The sequence below is a fragment of the Panthera onca genome, chromosome B1 (genome assembly GCF_046562875.1).
Source record: "Panthera onca isolate mPanOnc1 chromosome B1, mPanOnc1 haplotype 2, whole genome shotgun sequence".
NCBI classification, from domain to species: domain Eukaryota; kingdom Metazoa; phylum Chordata; class Mammalia; order Carnivora; family Felidae; genus Panthera; species Panthera onca.
Window position 1 is genome coordinate 70,488,982 of NC_138342.1, and position 22,270 is coordinate 70,511,251.

The following is a 22,270-nucleotide window of genomic DNA, read 5'->3' on the forward strand; positions in this document are numbered from 1 at the left end:
GATTCTTTCTCTCCCCCTCTCTACCCCTCCCCCACTCAAGCTATCTCTCTCAAAATAAATAAATAAACTTTAAAAAATAGATCAAATAATCTATAATCAGCGTTAGTGCAGTTATGTTTGTGTATTCATGTGTGTTTATTTTAAAAGAAATCATCCTAAAATGTACTCATCCCATCACCAATATGAGAATTAGAGTCTGCTTAGCCTTTCTGATAGTGTTAATCATTCTAAACTAGTATTACAAGGGTTTTGGATTAAGAAGCAGATAAGGAGTAGTATTCTTTACAGGAACTTCTATGTCCATAGTCAATTTGGGAACAACATGTGACTTTCTGGCCCCTGTTCTTTTTGTAGGGTCTTGGAATCATTTGTAGTTAGAATGGGACAATGAAGTGAGACCCCCAACTCCAGACATAGGTTAAAGAACTAACAGAGTGTACATAGAGACTCTTAAACATTTATTGAGAAAACAGCTAATACTTGAGGAAATCATAGAGTTAGTTTGTAATATGTTTATATCAAGCAAGTTAGGAAAATATTCACAAGTATCCTTACTAAAGGAAGTGACAATTGTTCTGAAACTATAATGTTCTTAGTGTTGGATTTTTGGCACATTATGCAAATGTGTTCTCTGTGAAGTTAGCTAGAAGGCTGGGTTCAAATTCCAGACCCCTAAGGTGTGTTTTATGTCCTTCCCTTGCAGACATAGACCCTAAAGCTGATGAAACACAGCAAACCCAAACATTAACTGTGGGAGACAAAGTACTGGACAGTTAAGCTGTTCTGACTGCAAAGTTAATTGTAGTGGTTTAAGAGAACAAAATTCAAATTCAAATCAAAATCAGAGCTTTTCTTAATTTTACACCATTACAATGATTACTATTTGTCATTTGTTTATTGGAGTAACTTAATTTTTTCAAGTTTATTTATTTATTTTGAGAGAGAGAGAGAGAGAGAGAGAGAGAGAGAGAGAAACAGCACGAGCAGGGGAGAGGCAGAGAGAGGAAGAGAGAATCTGAAAGTGCAGAACCCAAAGAGGGGCTCAATCCTATGTACCATGAGATCATGACCTGAGCCAAAATTGAGTCGGATGCTTGACCAACTAAGTCACCCAGGTGCCCCTGGAGCAACTTAATTTTGAGCTATCTATCATAGCATTTTATCTTAAAGCATCGGTTCTTTTGTATATACCAAAACCCATTCTATAAAACTGCCTTGTAATATTAAATAATTATCATCTGTGGCAATTAAAACTAATATTGTGTGAAGGAAAATGTCTCAAGTAAGTGAAATCTCCTATTGAGCATATACCAAACACTACACTCAAGTAAAGGTAGTAAAATTTAACTTTAAAAAATGATTTATGAACTTAACCCCATTCCTTCCTGTGTTGCCTGTAGGCAGAGCTGTGTAGAAACAACTGCTTAATGCAAGTTCCTTTTCTTTCGATGATTCTCTTCTAGATGTTTCAAATACTTTTAAAGTAACAAACTTTGGAGAGAAATCAATTATGTTAACTGTCAACATGTATTGAAGATTCTGAGGGGAGTGAGAGAATTAGAGTATGACTTTAAAGAAATATGGAGGCATCTATAAGCCTCCTCTCTCCCACCTCATTAGCTTTTCCCTCTCCAGTGAATAATGCCCATGAGCATATAACATTCTGTATTATTTCCCAAGCTAAATCCCCTTGGCCCCACAACCCGCCTACACACCCACTCACTACCCCCACTTCTGTGCTCCTATATACACTACAATGCCTAGAGAAGTAGTTTATACTGGGTGTTTCTGTTTTCTCTCTTCCATAATCTTACAAACACATTCCCACGATGATTATATTTGTGCTGGTCTGATCAATCCTCCAAGGACACCGATAATCTCCATGTTGCCTAATCCAGTGTTCTCTGTGTTTCCTATACTAGTGGTCTGTGTTCTCTCAGTCATCATTTTATCTAACCTCTCAGCAGCTCTTGACTCACCAGACCACTTTCTCCACTCAGACTTTCTGGTTTCTCTTCTGACCTTACTAGATGTACCTTCTCAATCTACTTTGCTAATTCCTCTTCCTTTTCTCAACCTTTAAACATCGCAGCTCACTTGAACTGCATTTTCTCTATTCTAGAGGCAGCATTCCTTAGGTGCATCATCCAGTCCCATATTTTTTAGACTACTGTTACATGGATGACTTCCAAATCTGCATTTCAGTCTGGACCTCACCTCTGGATTGTAGACTTTGTTTTACTCCCTGCTGTATCCTCAGAACCTAGAGTAGTGACACCCACAATACAGGTGCTCAATGAATATGTGTTGGGCAAAATAATCAATGCTCTGCTTTACTTCCCAGGGATATTGTAAAAACCAAATGAATCAAGGGATATAAAAGTAACTTGCAGGGGCGCCTGAGTGGCTCAGTCGGTTGAGGGTCTGACTCTTGATTTCAGCTCAGGTCATGATCTCATGGTTCATGGGATCAAGCCCCAGATCAGGCTTTGCGCTGACAGCTTGAAGCCTCCTTGGGATTCTCTTTCTACCCCCCCACCCCCACCCCGCCTCTACCCTGCTCATGCTATCTCTCAAAATAAATAAATAAATAAATAAATAAATAAACAAACAAACAAACAAACATTAAAAAATAATCTTGCAGATTTCTATTATTCCAAAACAATAAAAAGAGGGAGATACAAGAGAATTTTAAAAATGGATTTCATCATTCTAATCTAGATCTTCAAAAGTGGCATGTCTTCTCAAATTCAGTGTCCTTTTCACTCTTCAAACTCTGGGCATCAGGAAAAGAGGTGTAACAAATCTGTATTCAGATACAAAAAGAAGCGCTCTAATGTTTGGCCAGATAAAAGTATGCCGTCTCTAATGTATGAGGCCCACAAATTTACTAGACTCAGTAATCCCAACTTGAGTGATATGTCCTTGCAAGCTAGTTGCAAAGTGTTAATTATTTACAATGAAAATAAGCAATTAGATAAGTTATATGACCCATAGCTTTAAAGCTTAGTACTTTGTAGCTGAATGGGTGTCACTGAAAAAATAAGATATAGATATAAGCTAACAGGAAGACTGTGACTAAAATACGTAAATTCTAAAATTTACAGTCTCTGCCTGTTAAAGCAAACTGTCAGGGTGCCTGGGTGGCTCAGTTGGTTAAGCGTCCAACTTTGGCTCAGGCCATGATCTCAGAGTTGGTGGGTTTGAGCCCTGCATTGGGCTCTGTGCTGACAGCTCAGAGCCTGGAGCCTGCTTCGGATTCTGTGTCTCCTTCTCTCTATGCCCCTCCCCCACCTGTGCTCTGTCTGTCTGTCTGTCTCTCTCTCTCTCTCTCTGTCTGTCTCTCCCTCTCTCTCTGTCTCAAAAGTAAATAAACCTTATAAAAAATTATTAAAGCAAACTGTCTTACAAGAGTAGTGGTTCTCATGGTTTATGATACATTAGAATCATCTGGCAGGTTTCTGCATCTTACAGCAAGGATTGCAGGTCCCACCACTGCAGTCTCTGATTCAGTTAATTTGAGCTTGGGTCTAAGAATTTGCATTTCTAACAAGTACCTTCCTACCTTCCTGGACACATACACTGTAGTATCATCACACTTTGAGAGATTCTGCAGTAGAGGGTTTATTTACATGTTCATGGGGAGTATAATGTTCAATATAATTCCAAAATATTTCTCCTAAATTTTCCAATATTCGACTCATCATTTGTGCTGTGTATTAAGGGACCTCCTAATAGACCAATAATTTTAATTTTAGATTTATTTAAGCCAGTAAATTCTCTGCCTTGCTTCTTTGACTATGAATGACGTTCCATTTGCTAGAAATTGGTGATTATTGACTGGGGTCTTGCTTTCCTTTATGATTCCAGTCTATATCATCATTGTTGGAGTAACACTGATCTAAATATACATGACATTTACTCTACCTGCCTGCCTTCTATATCAGTCAGGTGAAATTTTGAATTCAATGATCTCTTAAACTAGCCAAGCTAAATTAGAAGAGGACACAAACTCTAGAAGCCTTGGCTCTGCCAGGGAAATATTCTATCTATTTCTTGGAAATTTCAGTTAGAACTTAACTAGATGATGAGAAGGAAGTGGCTAGATTCTGAGCCTCTGACATAAGTGAAAGCCAAAATATATTGTTGGACTTAAATTGAGATTCTATTCCAGATCCAGTACAATTTGGAAGACAAATATCCAAAATGTAATAAGTTATATCATGTTTATACTTAATGTACTTAGTACAAATAGAAGGTATTTTGAAAGGATGAATCCAAGAATGTAAAAATTAGTGGAAATATAATTATGCCTATTTGAAGTTTTACAATTTTCATTCACTATTTAAAAGTAAATTGATCACAGTTGTACTTTTAAGAACATGATCAATATGAAAATCAATAGTTACTTGAAAAATAAATCAATAGTTAATTTCCTATAAAAGGATTTTTCTTTACAAATATATTCAGAATATTTTTTTCAAAAATAAGCTAGCCTTCTGCATTTTAAAGGATTCAAATTATGTTTCATTTACTGAAAAAGTTAGAATCAAGATTATTATACATGGAAATAAAAATAACAGCATAGCATCCCATGTCCCAAACAGGACTCCAAGTATTTTGTGGTATTATTCATTCAATTAACTCACAATAACACCAGGAGGCAGGTGCTGCTAGCACCCTCAGTTAAACATGAGGGATTTCACAGCTAATCAATGACTAATTTGAACTTTATGAGTCTGGCTTCAGTGTCTGACTCTAACCTATTTTTAGTACTTCTTGAATGACATGTCCTTGTAGGAACTATTTGTTTTTGCAGTTTGATCCAGCTAACACTTTGGTCTAATATTCACATTTGCTGACACTTTTTATTGTGAGGTTTGAGGAAAGGCAAGTCAGAAGAAACTTGTACAGTATAAAATGTGTATGTCAATGCTTTCTATATCTGTAGCCAAATAGACAAACTTCCAGCAAACTATTTCTAAACTTAATGATTAAAAATCTACCATAAACAATAAATAGCAATCAATCTATAATTGGTTTAAATAGTATGCATTTCTAGTCACTTTCATCTTAAACATAAGTTAGCTATATACATAATGTGGTGTGATTCTTACGATGAGATTATGACCTAGTAAGGATGATATAAGAAATATGTAAAACAGTATTATAAAGTACTCGTGAAATTAAAATGTAGCATTAATTTTATTATAATGCAAGATAACATTTAGTAATGTGTTTGCTGTATGGTAGTGACTACACACTACAAATAAAATGATGGTTATTTCTATTGGGCCCTTAATTCTCATTTTATGCTTTAGGGGTTTTAAAATATTCAAGATCTCATTAGAGAGTAATGCAACTTTTCTGTTGACAATATACATTGAAATTTTGTCCTTCTGATACTTAAGAAATTAACCTCTGAGGAAGAAATACTTGGAAAAAAAAACTTGATTAGCAAAGCATATCAAAACTCTTACTCTTCAGATAACAATGTCTCTATTATACACAAAACAATATGAAAAATTAAAGATGATATTGATTGTGAGGCCAATTTGTTTTCTGGCCTTATTTTGTAAACTACATGCTGCTTTATTATTTTTTTTGTTATTTATTAAGAAGTGATGGCATCCATAGAAGCCTATAATTTGTAGTTTATACTTCACATAACTTTGGTTGATTTGCAAATATCAGTCTCCATAAAAGGGAAGAAATGTTTTCCCATCTTAGTAATTTTCCACTGATATCCTTCAGAATTTACTTTATATCTTGCAATTTATCATTAGAGTTCTACTGCCAATAAAGACCCAAACTAAGTTTTGAGAAAAGTAATGCTTTAAAAAAGTAAAATAAAACCTTGCAATTGTATGAGTGGAAATTAGTAACCCTAACTAGGATATAAAATATTTTCATGTAAGCTAATAAAATAAATAGTATAATATGCCTCGTTTTGACCTGATTTACAATTAGGAGTGAGGAAACATTTTGCTTCTGAAATTATTAACAGTATCAGAGGTGTTCACTGAAATGTCCTCGGGTCTGTACCATGAGCTATGCTTGGAAATGAACCCAAATGTCTATACCACAGTTTCCCTTGAGCAACTTGATTTAAAATTTAAATATGAGGAAATAATTTACTGTATATATGTAAACATTTTTTTACTCAAGTTGACATACATATAAATATTTTGCTTCTGAATAATTGTTTTGCTTTTTAGTTCATAATTTGGACAATTTACAAGTATTTTTCTCTAAGGAAAAATAACAAAAATCTACATTGGCAACTATTTTGGAAATTTCCACACAATAAATTCAGAAAAGTAATTTTTTTTATATTTTTTTAATAAAGGTGATGCACAGGGGCACCTGGGTGGCTTAGCAGGTTAAGCGTCAGCTCAGGTCATGATCTCGCAGTCTGTGAGTTCCAGCCCCACCTTGGTCTCTGTGCTGACAGCTTGGAGCCTGGAGCCTGCTTTGGATTCTGTGTGTCCCTCTCTCTCTCTACTCCTCCCCCATTCACACTCTGTGTCTCAAAAATGAATAAATGTTAAAAAAAACTTTTTTTTAAAGAAAGGTAATGCACATAATAGTAGTAGTCTTGTTTTCACTGAGAAAATCCTGGTGACATTAAGTGGTCTGTGCTCTGAGCAGCACTGGCCACCTGTCCCAAATCTTCCTTTGGGGATGTACTCAAGGACAAGTATCTGGGAAAAGAGGAATATGAGGTTATAGGTAAATTAATGAGAACTCAAGTGAGCACTCTTAAGCATTACTGGGTGACATTAGTGACAATTACCTTTCAGCTCACCTTGGCTTTTTATGGATTAGTACTTTCATGACCATTTCATTCTGATCATTTGCTCTTTTCAATTATGTTTTTTTCTCATGTAAAATAATACCTGATAGAATATCTGGACTAATGCATGAAACAACACAGGTTGAGCATCTGGAAGATGCAGAAAGGTACAAAAAAAGAGCAAAGAAATTCCCAATCCTATCATTCAGAGGTAACCATTGGCAAAATTACTGTGTATTTCTATGTAGTATCTTATTTATCTAGCTTTCCTTCTATATGAAAATTGAGATAATATCACATGTAAAAATGTGTTTATTTCCTTTTGTATAATAAAAACTCCTATCAAAATCCTATTTTAGTGGCTGCATCATAGGGAACATTATCCATATTCCTATAAACAATGAACATATATATTTTGACATATCATTTCCAATATTTCTCTTAAAATTTAAAAAAAATTCTATGCAGGGGTGCCTGCCTGGCTAGTCAATAGAGCATGTGACTCTTGATCTCAGGGTTGTAAGTTTAAGTTTCACATTAGGTGTAGAGATTACTTACAAATAAGATTTTTTTAAAATTCTATGCAAAATTATTCATAAATATTATCTCTTAAATTGTTATTATTTTATAATTATTAGAGGAATCAAACTTTTCATATAGTCAGTGGAATTGTACCTCTTTTTTAAATTAACTATACATTTACCTTATTGTAGATTTCTTGAACCTACCTTTTAATTTTAAATTAAGCTCTTTCTTAGCCTATTAAATTCATTAAGCTTTTCTTAATCTACCTTTTAATTTTTGCGAAAGTTAATTATGTCAAGTATTTATTTTATTTCAGAAAACTATTTTATTTCTGGAGAAGAAAGATTTATATCAAATGCAAATATACAGAAGACCCCCCAAAATGCACATGTATTTTCAATTATATATAAAGAAGTAAAATTGAATGATGTGACCTGCTCAGTTAACTTAAAATCACAAATGCTTGAAGTGTTAACACTAGCACCAAGGCATTATTACCTTCCCAAGCTAATATCTAAAGGCGTGAACAATTTCCTGAAACATATGTCCTATAAAAACATGTGCGAATCTAAAGTAGTATTAAAAATTAAAAACAAAGCTGCACAGATATTTATTAAATTAAATATTAATTTAATATTAATTAAATTAAATTAAAAATGGAAGCATTTTATTAAAATGGAATTTTAATAAAGCAGAATTAAAAATGGAAGGCATACACTGGCTTTAATAGGTATCATATCACATACACATACACATAGACACATAGGGATTGAAGATAACGATGACCCTGTCGCTCCAGTGATAATTAGATCTCAAGACGGCTTTTTAAAATTTCACCTTTTTAAAGAATTTTAGGTCCACAAGTGGTTAAATGGAACATGAAGCCCTATAAAGGATTCACAAAGAGAGTGAAACTTGATTCACATGGTTGAAAGTCAATATTGAGTTTATTTATTTATCAAATGATATATCATTAAGTTGTTTTTGAGCCCCTTCAATTGCAAGGTACAGTACCCGCCCTTAGAACTGATGGGTTTTGAATTAGAACTGATGGCATCTCTAGTTGGAAATCACGTATTTTCAGTAGAGTGTCTAGTTCATGTTTGTATAAATGTCTCCAATTGTTTTAATCGCATTCGTAGCAAAGAGTCTATATTTCCACCAAGACTGGTAAATAAAATTTTTTAAATATTTTCCCCTTGTCTTGTTAATACACTGAGGAATCAAGGTCCATATCCATGGGTGAAATTCACAGATGGGATTTCATATCTGTGATTGGCAGTCTAAATGAGACTCAGGGTCACGCATACAGCACCACTGGCAGAGATAGAGAATCAAATGAAAAGTCAGGGGATAATGGCCAGTTGTGCTTATCATTCTCTTTCTTCCCTGCTTTCAGGCAGAAACACACTCTAGTGGCTGTCACTCACTCATTACTAGGCTGTCTCTGCCTGGGCTGGGAGTGACACAGCAGGATATTGCCGCCCGAATTACTAAGCGTCCCTTAGGCAAAGACAATAATTAAAATATTTTCATTTCACAATGGTAAATTTTTGGCTAGTACTATGGTATAAATGGGTAAGAACACAAAATAAATTATTAGTACTGCGCTGTGTCAAATGAAGCCTATTTTTCTTTTGTCATTTAGTTTTTTCTGCTGCTTTTATGTTATACGGCCACATGCATATTAACGTTGGCATATTTACATATATGTACAGTATATAATTTCAATGTGCATTGTTATGTATCAAGTAAAGATAGCCTTTAAAATGATAATTATATGTATAATATATAATGACATCATATATATATATGATTATATATATGTATATATATATAAAATTGACTAATTGTTTCCAAGCACCTGCTACACATAATATCTCTGGGGTCAAATTAAATTTTTTTTTTTAAGTTTATTTATTTTTGAGAGAGAGACAGAGACAGAGTGCGAGTGGGGGAGGGGCAGAGAGAGAGAGGGAGACAGAATCTGAATCAGGCTCCAAGCTCTGAGCTGTCAGCCGTCAGCACAGAGCGAACGATGGTTGGGATGGTTGGTGGGGGGCGGGGTCTCCAAAACTATGAGCCGAGCTGAAATCAGTCGCTTAACCGACTGAGCCACCCAGGTGCCCCTCTGAGGTGAAGTTAAATGTAATATGTTCTTTTTGCATTTGTAGGTGTAGTAGCCATTAAATGAGACTGAATTGGTGTTTGCAGCATTTCTCCTTTAGCCTAACACCGGGCTAATATTCTTACTTTATTTCATTGAATTCTCACAAAAATGTACTATAACAGTATTTTTATATCTAAATCATAGTTAAAAACACTGAGTTTGCAAAAGTTATGTAATTTCCCAGAAATTAAGCAGCTAATATAAAATTACAGGTAGGTTTTCTGACTCCTGAACTGACGCTTTTTCAGATACAAGTTACTTAAAGTGATGACTGACCGAGGATAGACCTACAGGTGTAAGAGGGTTATTGTTTCCCAAACAGTGAGGTGTTCTTTATAATGTGAGAAGTTTAGTCTTATTTTTTCAGGAATTTTGTAAATGTTAAGAAACCACTTTGCTGTGGTTCCTCAGCCCCTCCTCCTACTTCCATCCAGTTGTATAAAATGTACATCACCAATTTTAGTTGTTCGTCTGATAAGCTTAAAGTTATTTCACTTCTCTGACCTTTCGCCTGTTCTGACATTCACATCAGTGGTAGAATAACTGTATTTATCAACTTAGGACAGCTGTATAGAATTCAGAGGTTGCAGATTCAATGCCTACAACTTTCACGGCTATGTGCAAGTTGGGTTGGGTGGGAAAGAACAGTGAATGGTGAGCCTATTGTGAATTGGAGCATGCAAGCTCCTCATGAAGGTGTTCAGATCCACTTAGAAACCAAACAGCAAGGTTTCCATCAAACACAACACTTGCATATGAATCAGTTCAACCCAAGGCTGCAAACGTACAACGCTTAGTGTTCACTTAGTGAATAGTTAAATATTCATAGATATTTGGAGCGCCTTAGAAGTTAGTATAATACTAAAATATTTTCAGAATTCAGTTAAATGTTCCATTTCCTTAATTATTCCTTCCATGAACAACACTAATTATTTTCGAAGAAAATGAAGCAATATAGTTGCTGATACATGTCTTTAACCACAAGATAGGAAGTAAGAAAAACCATGCCTCAAGACCTCTTTCAGGGTCATATACGGTGATGCCTGTTTTGTCAATGAGAAAATTGAGTCACCAGGGAAATGTAAATGCTATAAAACATCTCTAAGAAATTAAATCACATGCATCAGACGTCTGGCACTTCAAAGTTGATATTGGAGACTATAAAGGTTTAAAAGTATATGGGGGCGCTTGGGTGGCTCAGTCGGTTAAGCATCCGACTTCAGCTCAGGTCATGATCTCACAGTTCGTGGGTTCGAGCCCCGCGTCGGGCTCTGTGCTGACAGCTCAGAGCCTGGAACCTGCTTCATATTCTGTGTCTCCGTCTCTCTCTATCCCTCCCCTATTCACACTCTGTCTCTGTCTCAAGAATAAATAAACATTAAAAAAAATTTTTTAAGTATATGGGTTGTTCTTTTGGAGGGTGAAATAAGAGAAACCATCAAGCTTTTGCATGGAGGCACCACTGGGGTTTCAAAGCTCACGCTTCGGCGTGAGGGCCATCTAGGGGTTTAATTTGTGGGCAGGCTTGTGTGTTCTTCTCTTTTCTTTGTTTGCCCACCCTGCAGGTGTGTTCTGGGAGCAGAGCCTTATTTTCCAGGATGGAGGAATACAGGAGGACCTCTGGGTCAAAAGTTTTACATGTGGTTCTTTTCCCTTTCCTAGAGCTCCCCTGCTTACCCATGATGTCCTGGTGGCCTCACTGTGTGTGGACTAAGAAGTGCTTAGACTTCTCAGCACTTGCTTCCAATGAACATCCAGACTCTGTGGATTATTTCTCCATCTTTCATTTTGCTTTGCCAATTCTCCTTGTTCAACAGTGCAGTGTGACTAGATTGGATTATAAGTTAATGCAGACCTATGGACTGTTGCTAGGACAAAAAGGCAGGCTTTGTTTGGGGAATGACATTTGTTCTCCAGTTTTCTCCTGGAAACATAAGAGCCTTTCCTTTTTAAGCAGATTTTTTTTTCATACTGAAGCCATGGTAAATATTTCCAATTGATTGGGTAGGCACAGTGTACATTTCAGGGACTCCTGCTGCTGATGAAGAAACTTCAGCCGAGCATACACTCATGTGTTACTGTCTTATAGGAGGCGATCGAGATCGGATGACAGCAAACCATGAGAGCTACCTCCTTATGGCGAGCACCCAGAATGATATGGAAGACTGGGTTAAGTCCATCCGTCGAGTCATATGGGGACCTTTTGGTGGAGGTGAGTATATATAGAATCATGGAAAAACAGAAAGGTCAGCCAAACCTGTTCACCCTTTCTCTGCTCCCAGTTGATGTTATTATCAGCTCCTATTTTCAAATGGATGAGTGTTAAAATAAATAGTAAATTATACCATATTATTGTTAAGGTATATATGTAAGTAACTCCCAGAAGTTAAATTTAGATCAAATATCAATAACTGATCTTTTTCTATGAATATCTTGAATTATAAAAAGGGATGATATGGGTTTTTTTTTTTTAATTTTTCCATTTCACTAACAATAAATAGTTATGGGAATGATACTATAATATAGATTAGTTAAGACCCTGCAGATATGGGGCAAAGCATTTTTGACTAGGATCTTTGGAAGGGATCGTAGCCCCAAGATGCGCAGCAATATCAAAGAAGAATAGCAATGCTCTAGATGATAATCCACTGATTACTAGATTTAAAAAAAATGCTTTGTGATCTGACAAGTGTTTGTGGATTTGATAAGTTTTTAAAAATCTTAGTTAATATAGTTTTGAGAATGTGCCATGTGAAGAATAAACTAACTGGTGCTGTAAATAGAACCAAAAGGAGGAAGAAAGGGTAAAAGAAATAATCTTTGTCTATCAAGGAATATAAAAGAGATAAAATAGATAAGCAGATATAATGTAAACAGAAAAATTATTTAAAGTAAAAATTCAGTACTGGAAACCAAATCAAGAAGAACTCAAAAAAATTTATCTATAGCCAACATGCACTTCCCAAAATGTAAAGCCTAATTATTTTATGTGAATGTAGTTAAAATAAATTATATTAAATCAAATTCATATTTAGCAAACTGATTATAATTCTAATATTTATTTTATATTCTCTTTTGTGTATTGGCAGCACCCTGAATTCAGAAGTGATTCTTTTTTCCCTTAATATATTAGATACTTCTTAGGCTGACTCCCCATTCTACATCTTAGAATAACTTCAAAGGTGTACTTTAAAAAGTTGGAAAGTTAGGTTTTACCAGGTGAATGATACATGTCTGGAAATTGTCTGTTTTCTAACAGTGTCTTCTGTTGGGCAAGGCAGAGGTTCCTAACCAGGGCAACTATTCATCCCAGTTTGCCTGGTAACAGTCTGGTTTACAACTGTTGTCCCAAGATAATTATTGATAGGGCTGTTTTTCATTTTCTTGATGTCCTAGTTTGGGTGGCAACTTATATGGTCACCCTATTCATATACTAAAATGGCTAGTAAATGACTGTGTAAAGCATTTGAAAAGTCCTGTGGGATGAGACACCCCCCCACCCCCACCGGCTACAACATTAGTCATTAGTGGCTCATGATTATTATTGAGAGGTGTACTCAGTCACTGTCATTTCTAACGGCTCTCTTCCCCCCTGCTATCAAATTTCTGGGGCTTCTGAATTAAGGGATTCCCTTAATATCTGCTGAAGGAGGTATTTTTGTTCAGGGATTATATCCATCAAGTGTGCTATTCTCTCCCTTTCTTCCTCGTCCATCTGTCCCTTTCTTAAGAGAAATGAATGAGATCCAATTAGCTTTATCAAATCAGTGGCCACAGGAGTTCCCACCAGCCCAGGAGTCCCAGAAGTTATCCCAGTGGGACTAGACAACAGCTCTGAGCTGTATGTAAGTCTTCAAATTTATGAACTTGGAAGGGATGCTCTAGTAGTTGATAGGTTTATATACAGTAGTCCCCCTCATCTGCAGTTTCACTTTCCATAGTTTTTAGTTATTCGTGGCCTACCACTGTCCAGAAGCAGATAATACTCCTTCTGACCTATTGTCAGAAGGTCAATAGTAGTCTAATAGTGTGTCACGGTACATATGTCATTCACCCCACTTCATCTTATCACATAGGCATTTTACCATCTCACATCATCGCAAGAAGGGTGAGTACAGTACAAGATATTTTGAGAGGAAGCAACCACCTTTATTACAGTATTGTTATAATTATTCTATTTTATTGTTAATTATTATTTTTAATCTCTCACTGTGCTCAATTTTTAAATCAAACTTTATCATGAGTATGTATCTATAGTAAATAACATAGCATATGTAAAGTTCAGGCATCCATCCACTGGGAGTCTTGGAACATGTTTCCCATGGATAACAAGGGACTACTGTACCTTATCTTATGGAATGAGCTTCAGGGATTTCATAAGTGCTTGATTGAAATTTACTTGTAAAGACCTATATTTTAGCATAGAACACTTACCATAGAAACAATGCTCCTATAAAAAAATTTCTACCCTTTTTGTTTAACTGAAGAGTGTTATGAGATTGCAAGACAAGCTTTCAAAGTACTCATTTACTTTACAATAAATCCTTTGTGATTTAACTGAACGTTAGAATTTTTAAAAGTTAATACAGAATATAGAACCAAACTGAATATTGACATTGATAAAAGATCACAACTGTCACCTATAATCTAGGGTTTCAGATGTTTGTATTAACATACCCCCTCCCTGCTCTTTGATTGAATTTTAAAGAAATATTAAAAATTTGAGTTTCAAACACACTTATATACCTGGAAACTCTTTTATCTATCTTATCTATTAGGAGTCCACTTAACATTTCATTGAAAATATGTTTTTTACTGATAAAGAATATTTTAAAACCACTGTTTCAGTTCAGTGCCACATTTTGTGGATTAGGTCATTGGGACCCAGGTAGGGTGAGTAACTTGACAAATGTCAGCCACACTATGAATAACAGAACTAGGAAGACAACCCATGGCCTCTGGCTTGTGGGCTTCCTCCTGCTTTCTTGTGCAATAGTGTGACCTATTACCTCTACTGTGGGATTAACAAACCCACAATCACAAGCCCATGCCTTTCTGATAATAAAACTTGCACTGGTACTTACTGGTACATGAAAACAAAACAAAAAAAAATTAAATTGTAATAATTAAAGTAAATATGTTTTTTCAAGTCCTTCAAAAATACCTGAATTGATATCACCAAGAAAGTGAAAATGTAACCAACAGATTGGGAGGAGGTAGGTATTTCCGGATCATATATCTAATAATGAACTTGGATCCAGAACTTATAATGAACTCTTACAACTCAGTATTAAAGAGAAATTAAAAATTGGAATCAGTTTGACTCCATTAAAAGATGAGCAAAGAATCTGAATAAACATTTCTCCAAGGAAAACATGCAAATGGCCAAAAAGCACATGAAAAAATGCTCAGTCATTAGTCATCTGGGAAATGCAAATCAAAATCACAATGAGATAACACTTAATGCCCACTAAGATGGCTAGAGTCAAAAAGTCCAATAATAAGTATCGATGAGGATGTGAAGAAATCAAATGGCTCCTATGTTGCTAATCGGACTGTAAAATGGTACAGCTGCTTTGGAAAAGAGTCTGGCAGTTCCTCAATCAATTAAATGCAGAAGTATCATATGACCAGCACCCCTCGATAGATATATACCCAAGAGAAATGAAAACATATGTCCACACAGAAGCTTGTACATGAATATTTATAGCAGCATTATTGCTAACAGCCAAAAAGTGGGAACACCCAAATGTCCGTGTAGTATATCTACACCAGGGATTATTATGCAGTCATTAAAAAAGGAATAAGGTACTACTACATGCTACAATGTGAATAAACCTTGAAAACATCATGCTAAGTAGAAGAAGCCAGTCACAAAAGGCTACATAGCATATGATTCTGTTCATATGAAAATACAGAACAGGGAAAGCGAGACACAGACAGGAGATTAATGGTCACTTAGTGCTGGGATAGGAATGTTGGAGGGGATGGGTGATAGCCCACGATGTGGGATCTCTTTTTGAGGTGATGAAAATATTCTAAAACTGTTGATGGTTGTATATATCTGTGAATATGGTGGAAATCATTGAATTGTACACTTGAAATGGATAAATTCTATGATATGTGAATTATATTTCAGAAAAGCTGTTAAAAATATCAACTGCTGTAATTGCCTTTCATAAGAAAATATATCTCTCCTCCCTAAATTACGGAACCCAAGCCTGTTAATCCTGAACAAAGACTTCATAGATTCTAATCTCCCTCCCAACATTTAAATATTGCTATGGTCACTGATTAAATGGTATCTGTAAAGACATTTGGAAGGTGACGTATCACTCTGATTTATAATTTCTGTATACCACCTTTGGATACATTTTTAATATGTTTATTTTAAAAAGGGCATTGCATTACCTATACTGCCGTTTCACAACATATGTTTTAAAAAGTTAAAGTTTTTCATGAGACACCTAAGCTAATTTTTGTTCAGGCTGCATAGATATGTAAAATATTCTGTTTTTACCATTACAATAATAAGACATTTTATTAAAAATAGGAGACACCGAAGGAGATTGCCAAACTTTCAGTCTCTTAGAAATGAAAAACTATTATGTGAAAAACATGGCTTTGGAACTACAGGTCTTTTCTTTTTATTTAATAAAGAAAACCTAAAACAGATAATCAGATAAGAGAAGGGAACCAATGGAAATGGGAGTGAACATTCACTTAACAACCTAACCTGATAACAAAATTCAGTATTGAATCTAGATACTTCAGCTTTGTGTTATCGGCTTAAAACCAATTGTAAACAGTTGCTTCCCCATTGGTAATGCTGAGAGGCATATGGTTTCTGCCTAAAAGTTAAATCCAAAAGTTAGGATGTCAAAATATTTATTTAGCTTTGGGAAAGTTTAAGGGTTTTGTTTTGCTTGTTTGTTTACTTTTTTTACAGTTTTGTTGTTGTTGTTGTTGCTGTTGCTGTTTTACAATTATTTTCCATTGTTTTGGGGGTAATATATATGGAAGTACCAAGCACAGGATCTAGGAAGAGTGTGAATCCATTGAGTGTTCATTAGGTCTGAGTGGTTTGCCTAAGTTTAGCTACTAACAAAATTAGGTTCCTCCTGTATTTCTGTCTCCTTACAAAAAAAGTTGAGTCAGAGACCCATCGATGCAGTAAAAGTACTGAATGTGAATAATCCACATGATGAATAACTGGCATGCAGTCAAGCAGGAGACAATGTGGTCTTCTTGCCTCTGACATAGACAGCTGTGTGATCTTGGATAAGGGGTATTTACCCCGGACTTTCAGTTTCCTTGTTTGTGAAATAAGAAAATTAGACAAAACCATTTTAACTGCGATTCGTTCCAGCTCCAGAGTCCTGGGGTTACATGTGTTCGCTCCATGCCAGTACTCAGGTCAGTGAAGTTTGCAGCTGGCGAGGTGTTTCCCAGTCTGGCATTGTCACTGTCTTGTTTATACTGAGTTACACTGTGTGCTTCCTTATTTTTCTAGTAGCAGTGACGCTGAAGGGAAAAACAAGTGTGAAACATAGGAAAGAAATAACCACTAATGATTCCTTCAGTGACAAACCATAACCAATCTGGGCATGCTGGTCAGAGTAATGATTTTTCTAAAGGGAGTACCTTTGTAGTATCCTCAGTTTTGTAGTGTTCCTGTCAAATGGCTAGAAAGGCACGCAGAGACCTTTGGGGGTCAGTTGGGGTTAAAGCACTAGCATTCCACATCTGCTCATGGAACAGCCAGGTGGATGAATGATTAACTCAGTGAGTAAATTGTTCAGTGGGTGGGATTGAGAGTATGGGTAGACATGGGGTCTGGGGTGGAGAGGGTGCACGCCAAGAGCAGAGGAGAAAGTTGAAAACAGGATTGGTTTTCAAACCGTAACCAGAGAAATATATGTATGTATAAATATGTATAAACACACACACACATGAGTTGAGTTGACTTGTTTTATGATAATTGTACCTGCAAGTTCTCTGTTACCAGATTGAGAATATTTTTCTATTTCAGACACACACGTACGTACCAGTACAGACACATATGTTTTAGTGATATGCACATTTAAATCAGCACTCACAAATAGATTCAGTCGGAAAATCTCTGAAAAAGTCTTGTATAGGAAGAGAATAAATGCAGGAAGGAGGGGGTGCAAGTTCACCCCCTTGAGGTTGGTTTGGTGCTGTTTGATTTCTGGAGGGGCTGAGGCAGCCAGCTCTCAAGGAGCTGCACAGACAAGGGCAGAGAAGTCAATACCAAGTCAGACGAAGAAGAAAGGGGTTCACAGGCTGTGTGGCATTCTCCCTCCTCCCCTCATACTGTTGTGATTGCACCTGCTGCATGTGACCGGCGGGCACTGAAGGCGGTCGCAGCCACGGTGACGGAGGCAGCCGAGGCTGTGCCAGCTCCCGCCCAGCCCTCATTCAGAAAAGGGGAGACGGAGCAAGAGGAGGGGGAGGAGAGGCTCCCTGCAGAGCTGCCTCCACCACAGATCCGAGGAGGCTGCTTGGAATGGGCACTCAACTGTCCTGACGTGGCGATTCCCTCTGGAGCCCTGGGAGTTTGAAGACAGACGGGAAAAGGGAGAAGCCTGCAGAGAGCATCAAAGGATGAGGGGTGCTGTAAAAGGAACAGGGGAGTCCTTTGAAAAGAACCTATCATGCACTGAAATGCTTTCTGGAGAAGGTGCCATTATTTGCTTCCCCTTTCGCTCAGATGAAAGGAGCCAGCAAGGACCGTCCTGAAGTATTCCTCAGGGGCCTTTTTGTCATTGTTCCTTTTATTCCCCTTGCACACGACTATTTGCTGACCTTTCCAGAGGAATCTCAGTCCCCTCAGTTCCAGCTGAGAAGACAGTTCTTAATAAAAAAAAAACCAAAAAACAAACAAAAAAAAAACAAAAAACAAAAACAACAAAACAAAACAAAACAATTCCTGCTGTTTGAATGGAAGGTGCGGCTGGCTGCCGTTCTTTTTGCTGTGACATTTTGGAATGTCTGCAGAAACTTAAAACAAAACACCCAAATCTTAAAGCTCCTTGGATTAGGCAAGAGAAAAGGAAGTTTTTGCCAAAAGAGAAGTAAATGAGAGGTGGTAACTTATCCCTGATCTGGGACCTGGATGATCAAAGCCTTCAAGTTCTAGGAATCAGCACTTCAGCCCTAACAAATAAACATGAGAAGGAGTGGCCGTGGGGTATCACACAGAGGCAGGTTTTAAAGGAAGCCTGGAACTGATTCAGAACTTCGGGCCTGTATGATGCCTGAAGACCGAAATACTGGGGGACGCCCCTCAGGTGCCTTAGCGTCAACTCCGTTCATTCCTAAAACTACATACAGAAGAATCAAACGGTGTTTTAGTTTTCGGAAAGGTAGGTAGATGATCTGTTAATGTCCATTTAAAAAATATACAAATATTCTGTGGTGCTTTAAGGTCAGTTTATGTTCAGATAAAATGGGACTTTGAAAACCAAGAGCTTAGAACTGTACAAGAGTGATTTATGTATGTCTCTGCTTGTCGAGAGCTTAGAACTGTACAGGAGTGATTTATCTGTGTCTCTGCTTGTCTATATTTATTTTTCAAGGTTCGTATTGATCTGTTTATGACGGTGAATGGGCCAGATAGGTGGGGCTTAAAGAATGATAGTCCTATAGGGATCACCTTGACTGATGGAAAACCAAGCAAGCCTGCCTGGCCATTCTGAGAGGAGGGGCCAAGGCTACCATGGGCTGTTCTCAGCCCCAAACCAAGCAGCCATGTTGTTACTTCTTGAAATCGGTCCCTCTCAGGCCCTTGTTCTCTACTCCCATCACATTGCTTTGGTTCTGGCTGCCTGTGCTTGCCTCACCTCCCCTGCTGAGAAAATTTTAATAATCAGATGATCTGTAGTGACCCCTTTTCAGGAGCCTTTCAACCATATTGACTAACACTGATTAGAAATAGGAGTCACCTTGACTTTCCAAATATATCAAAAGGCAGCATTGGGAGAGGCCAAAGATAGGAGCTATCAGGTACAAGAAGTGGGAAAATATTTAACAATTTCTGATCAATAAAAGAGGCTAAGAATTTCAGAATTGATTTGTGCAGAGGGAGTTAAAGAGTACTCATAGGTAAAATAAAATGCTTTTAGAAAACATTTCTGCATCAAAATAGTTTTAAATGACCTTTTGCTTTAAAAGTGGAATAATTAAATGAGGTGATTATTTAAACTGAAATAGGTAATTATAATTTAATGTCATATATAGTAAGCTAATAATTTAATCAGGAGCAGACATGAGTAACATCTAAAGTTCTTTCTCCCTTTTTTCTTTGATCTGCTACCTATTAACCCTTTCTACTTAGTAACCAACAGAAGAGAGAAGAAAACAAAGTAAGAAAAAAACGCTTGTGTAAAGCAAAATATAGCAGGAACTTTTAAGATTAAACCTTGTTCTTTCTGAGTCCTTCCCTTTGAGCACTTGAGATCTGCCTATGATCATTATCATACATTATTAGCAAGGAATTCAGGTATTCATTTATATTCCTCTCTCATCCACAAAGGTAATTGAGAGATACTTGTCTCATATTTTATAGATCTATAGAGATTTCAAGGTTACTGTTAAGACTGCATCATTGACAGAGAATTTGATAACAATAGAAACTGAGAAAAGCTAGGGAGTAATTGCTTAAGGACATGTTCTCGTTTTCTAGCTCTTCCTGCTCTCAGCAACTAAATTGAGTTTATCCAAACTCACAGAGAAAGTCTACTTTTCCAGCCTATTGCTGCTCATTTGTAACATGAGATGTTCTGGGGGCAATTAATATATCTTTGAAGCACATGGCAAGATGTTTTTGACCTTTCTCCACCTCCTCTCCAATAGTGGAGTATAGCCTATCTTCAAGGATCCTGACTAAGACTGCTGATCATGCCCTCTTCCCAACAAGGGAAGGCATTGCCTGCAAAGAGAATCCCCATGGGCTGGCAAATGGCACCCACAGGAGTGGGTTCTAACTATCTGTCATCTCCTGTGGGTTAATTTTAAACTATTGTCCTTTTCTATGCAAAGTCTTAGTAACCTGAGGAATGTTTAGCATGTGAGTCAAGGATTAACAGATTTCTAATTTACAAAACTGTATTCTGGTTTCTGTCAGAACCATAAAGGAGGGGAGGAACAGGAAGCATCAAGCCGTTTTAAGTTTCCTTCCCTTTTAGCCAGAGCCAGCGGCACACCAGCCTCTTGTTCCCTGGCTGCAGGACGACAATTATGCAGAGAGGCTCTGGGAGAGAAGCTGCTTCTGTGTGTGCAGCACTAATCACTCCAGCCTGCAGTGGCGTGACTCACTGGGTGGGGGTGGGGGGGGGGGAAGGGGGGGAGGGAGGGGTTTACATCTTTGTTTAAGGTCCTGCATGGAAAAGAATGAACTTCTCTTTCAATCCTGGGTCCCTAAACCATGCTACCTTAAGAAGAGAGTGTTCTTTTGTGCTTTGTTTAATCCCCTGGGCACTCAAGTAGTTGGAGAAGTGGACCTGTTTCTGCGTTCCTCAACCAAGCCTGTTGGAGAGCATCAGCTTAAGTTATTTCAATGAAAGTAAAAGGGGGAGTGCATGATTCATGGAAAAGCACCCAGAAGCAAAGAATGCTGATGTGTCTGCTTTTCCTGATCCACATTTAAAGCATATTTTTTTTACCGTTGTCAGGGGTAGGCCAACAGCAGAGAAGACTCGCAGCTTTAGAAATGCCCTTGAATGAAGTGTGGAGTTGAGTTAAAGTTTCCAGAAGCCTGGTGATAATGGAGCCTGCATGCTGGGCAGGCTGTAACTAAATTCTCAAGGTTGCTTTCTCTTCCAGACCCCTTTGGTCCCTTACTGTCCTTTTCATCTCTCCATTTCTTTGTCTGGGTACTAATAAAGATCACTGAAAATGCTTTCCCAGTGGTTTTAAAAATGTAGGAACTGATAAACATCTATTAGGCAGGATGCTGGGGGGATAGCAGTGCTTTGGATTTATGTTCTGGAGAGATAATGGTTACAATGTTTTTTTATCCTGTTGATTTTGAAACTATGTATGTAATTTTTTTTTTTTTTACCTCTGTAAGACTAATGTGTGATACGCAAAGCAGCGTAAGCAACCTTTTGATTACCAACTACTTTGGTTCCTGAATGTTAGTGTTAATTTCTAGTCACAATAGGGCAGCTAGCTAGTTTAAGGATGTTATGCTCATGGGACACACTGGAGGAAACTCTAACTATATCTTGTTTTTGTTTGTGTGTTTGATTTCCTGAGTTGCTCTGTCTTAGAGATAAGTTATCATTAATTATCTAGAGCTTTCCCCTACACCGTAACCAGTTACTGGTCATGAAACTGTTGCTTCTTCCTTCTTCATAGACTTCCAGCTCCTTTTATGTTTCCTTCACCTGAGTTCTCTGTGCCTTTATTGCTTCATGCGCACAACTTATTTCAACCTAAGAAGTGGCTCTTCAAGACAGCATCCATCCTCACTTGTTTCCAACCTAATGTTCTTCACAAATTCCTACAACACACAGGCTATTTGTAAAGCATTGACCGGTTGGTATTCCTGAAATAGTACTCTCAAACATCGTCCTACAACTCAAACATTTTTTTTAAGTTTATTTATTTATTTTCAGAGAGAGAGAGCAGGAGAAGACAGAGAGAAAATTCCAATTCATGACCTGAGCCGAGACCAAGAGTCAGACACTTAACTAACTAAGGCACCCAGGCACCCCTCAAACATTTTGATGCGTCCCTATTGCTCCCAGGAG

At 37.1% G+C, this 22,270-nt stretch overlaps 1 protein-coding gene across 8 annotated transcripts in view; it reads left to right on the forward strand.

Moving 5' to 3' along the window:
* The window catches only part of ARHGAP24 (Rho GTPase activating protein 24), a 662,544-nt gene that overhangs the window by 579,527 nt on the left and 60,747 nt on the right, over positions 1 to 22,270 (forward strand). For 7 of the 8 annotated variants that reach the window (XM_078445943.2, XM_078445942.2, XM_078445946.1 and 4 more), the window contains one exon: positions 11,581 to 11,703. In XM_078445943.2, the coding sequence (XP_078302069.1) occupies positions 11,581 to 11,703 (123 nt within the window). Of the gene's footprint in view, positions 1 to 11,580; positions 11,704 to 15,977; positions 18,881 to 22,270 lie in introns of those variants that run through there. The other variant, XM_078445944.2, reaches the window with a different exon arrangement.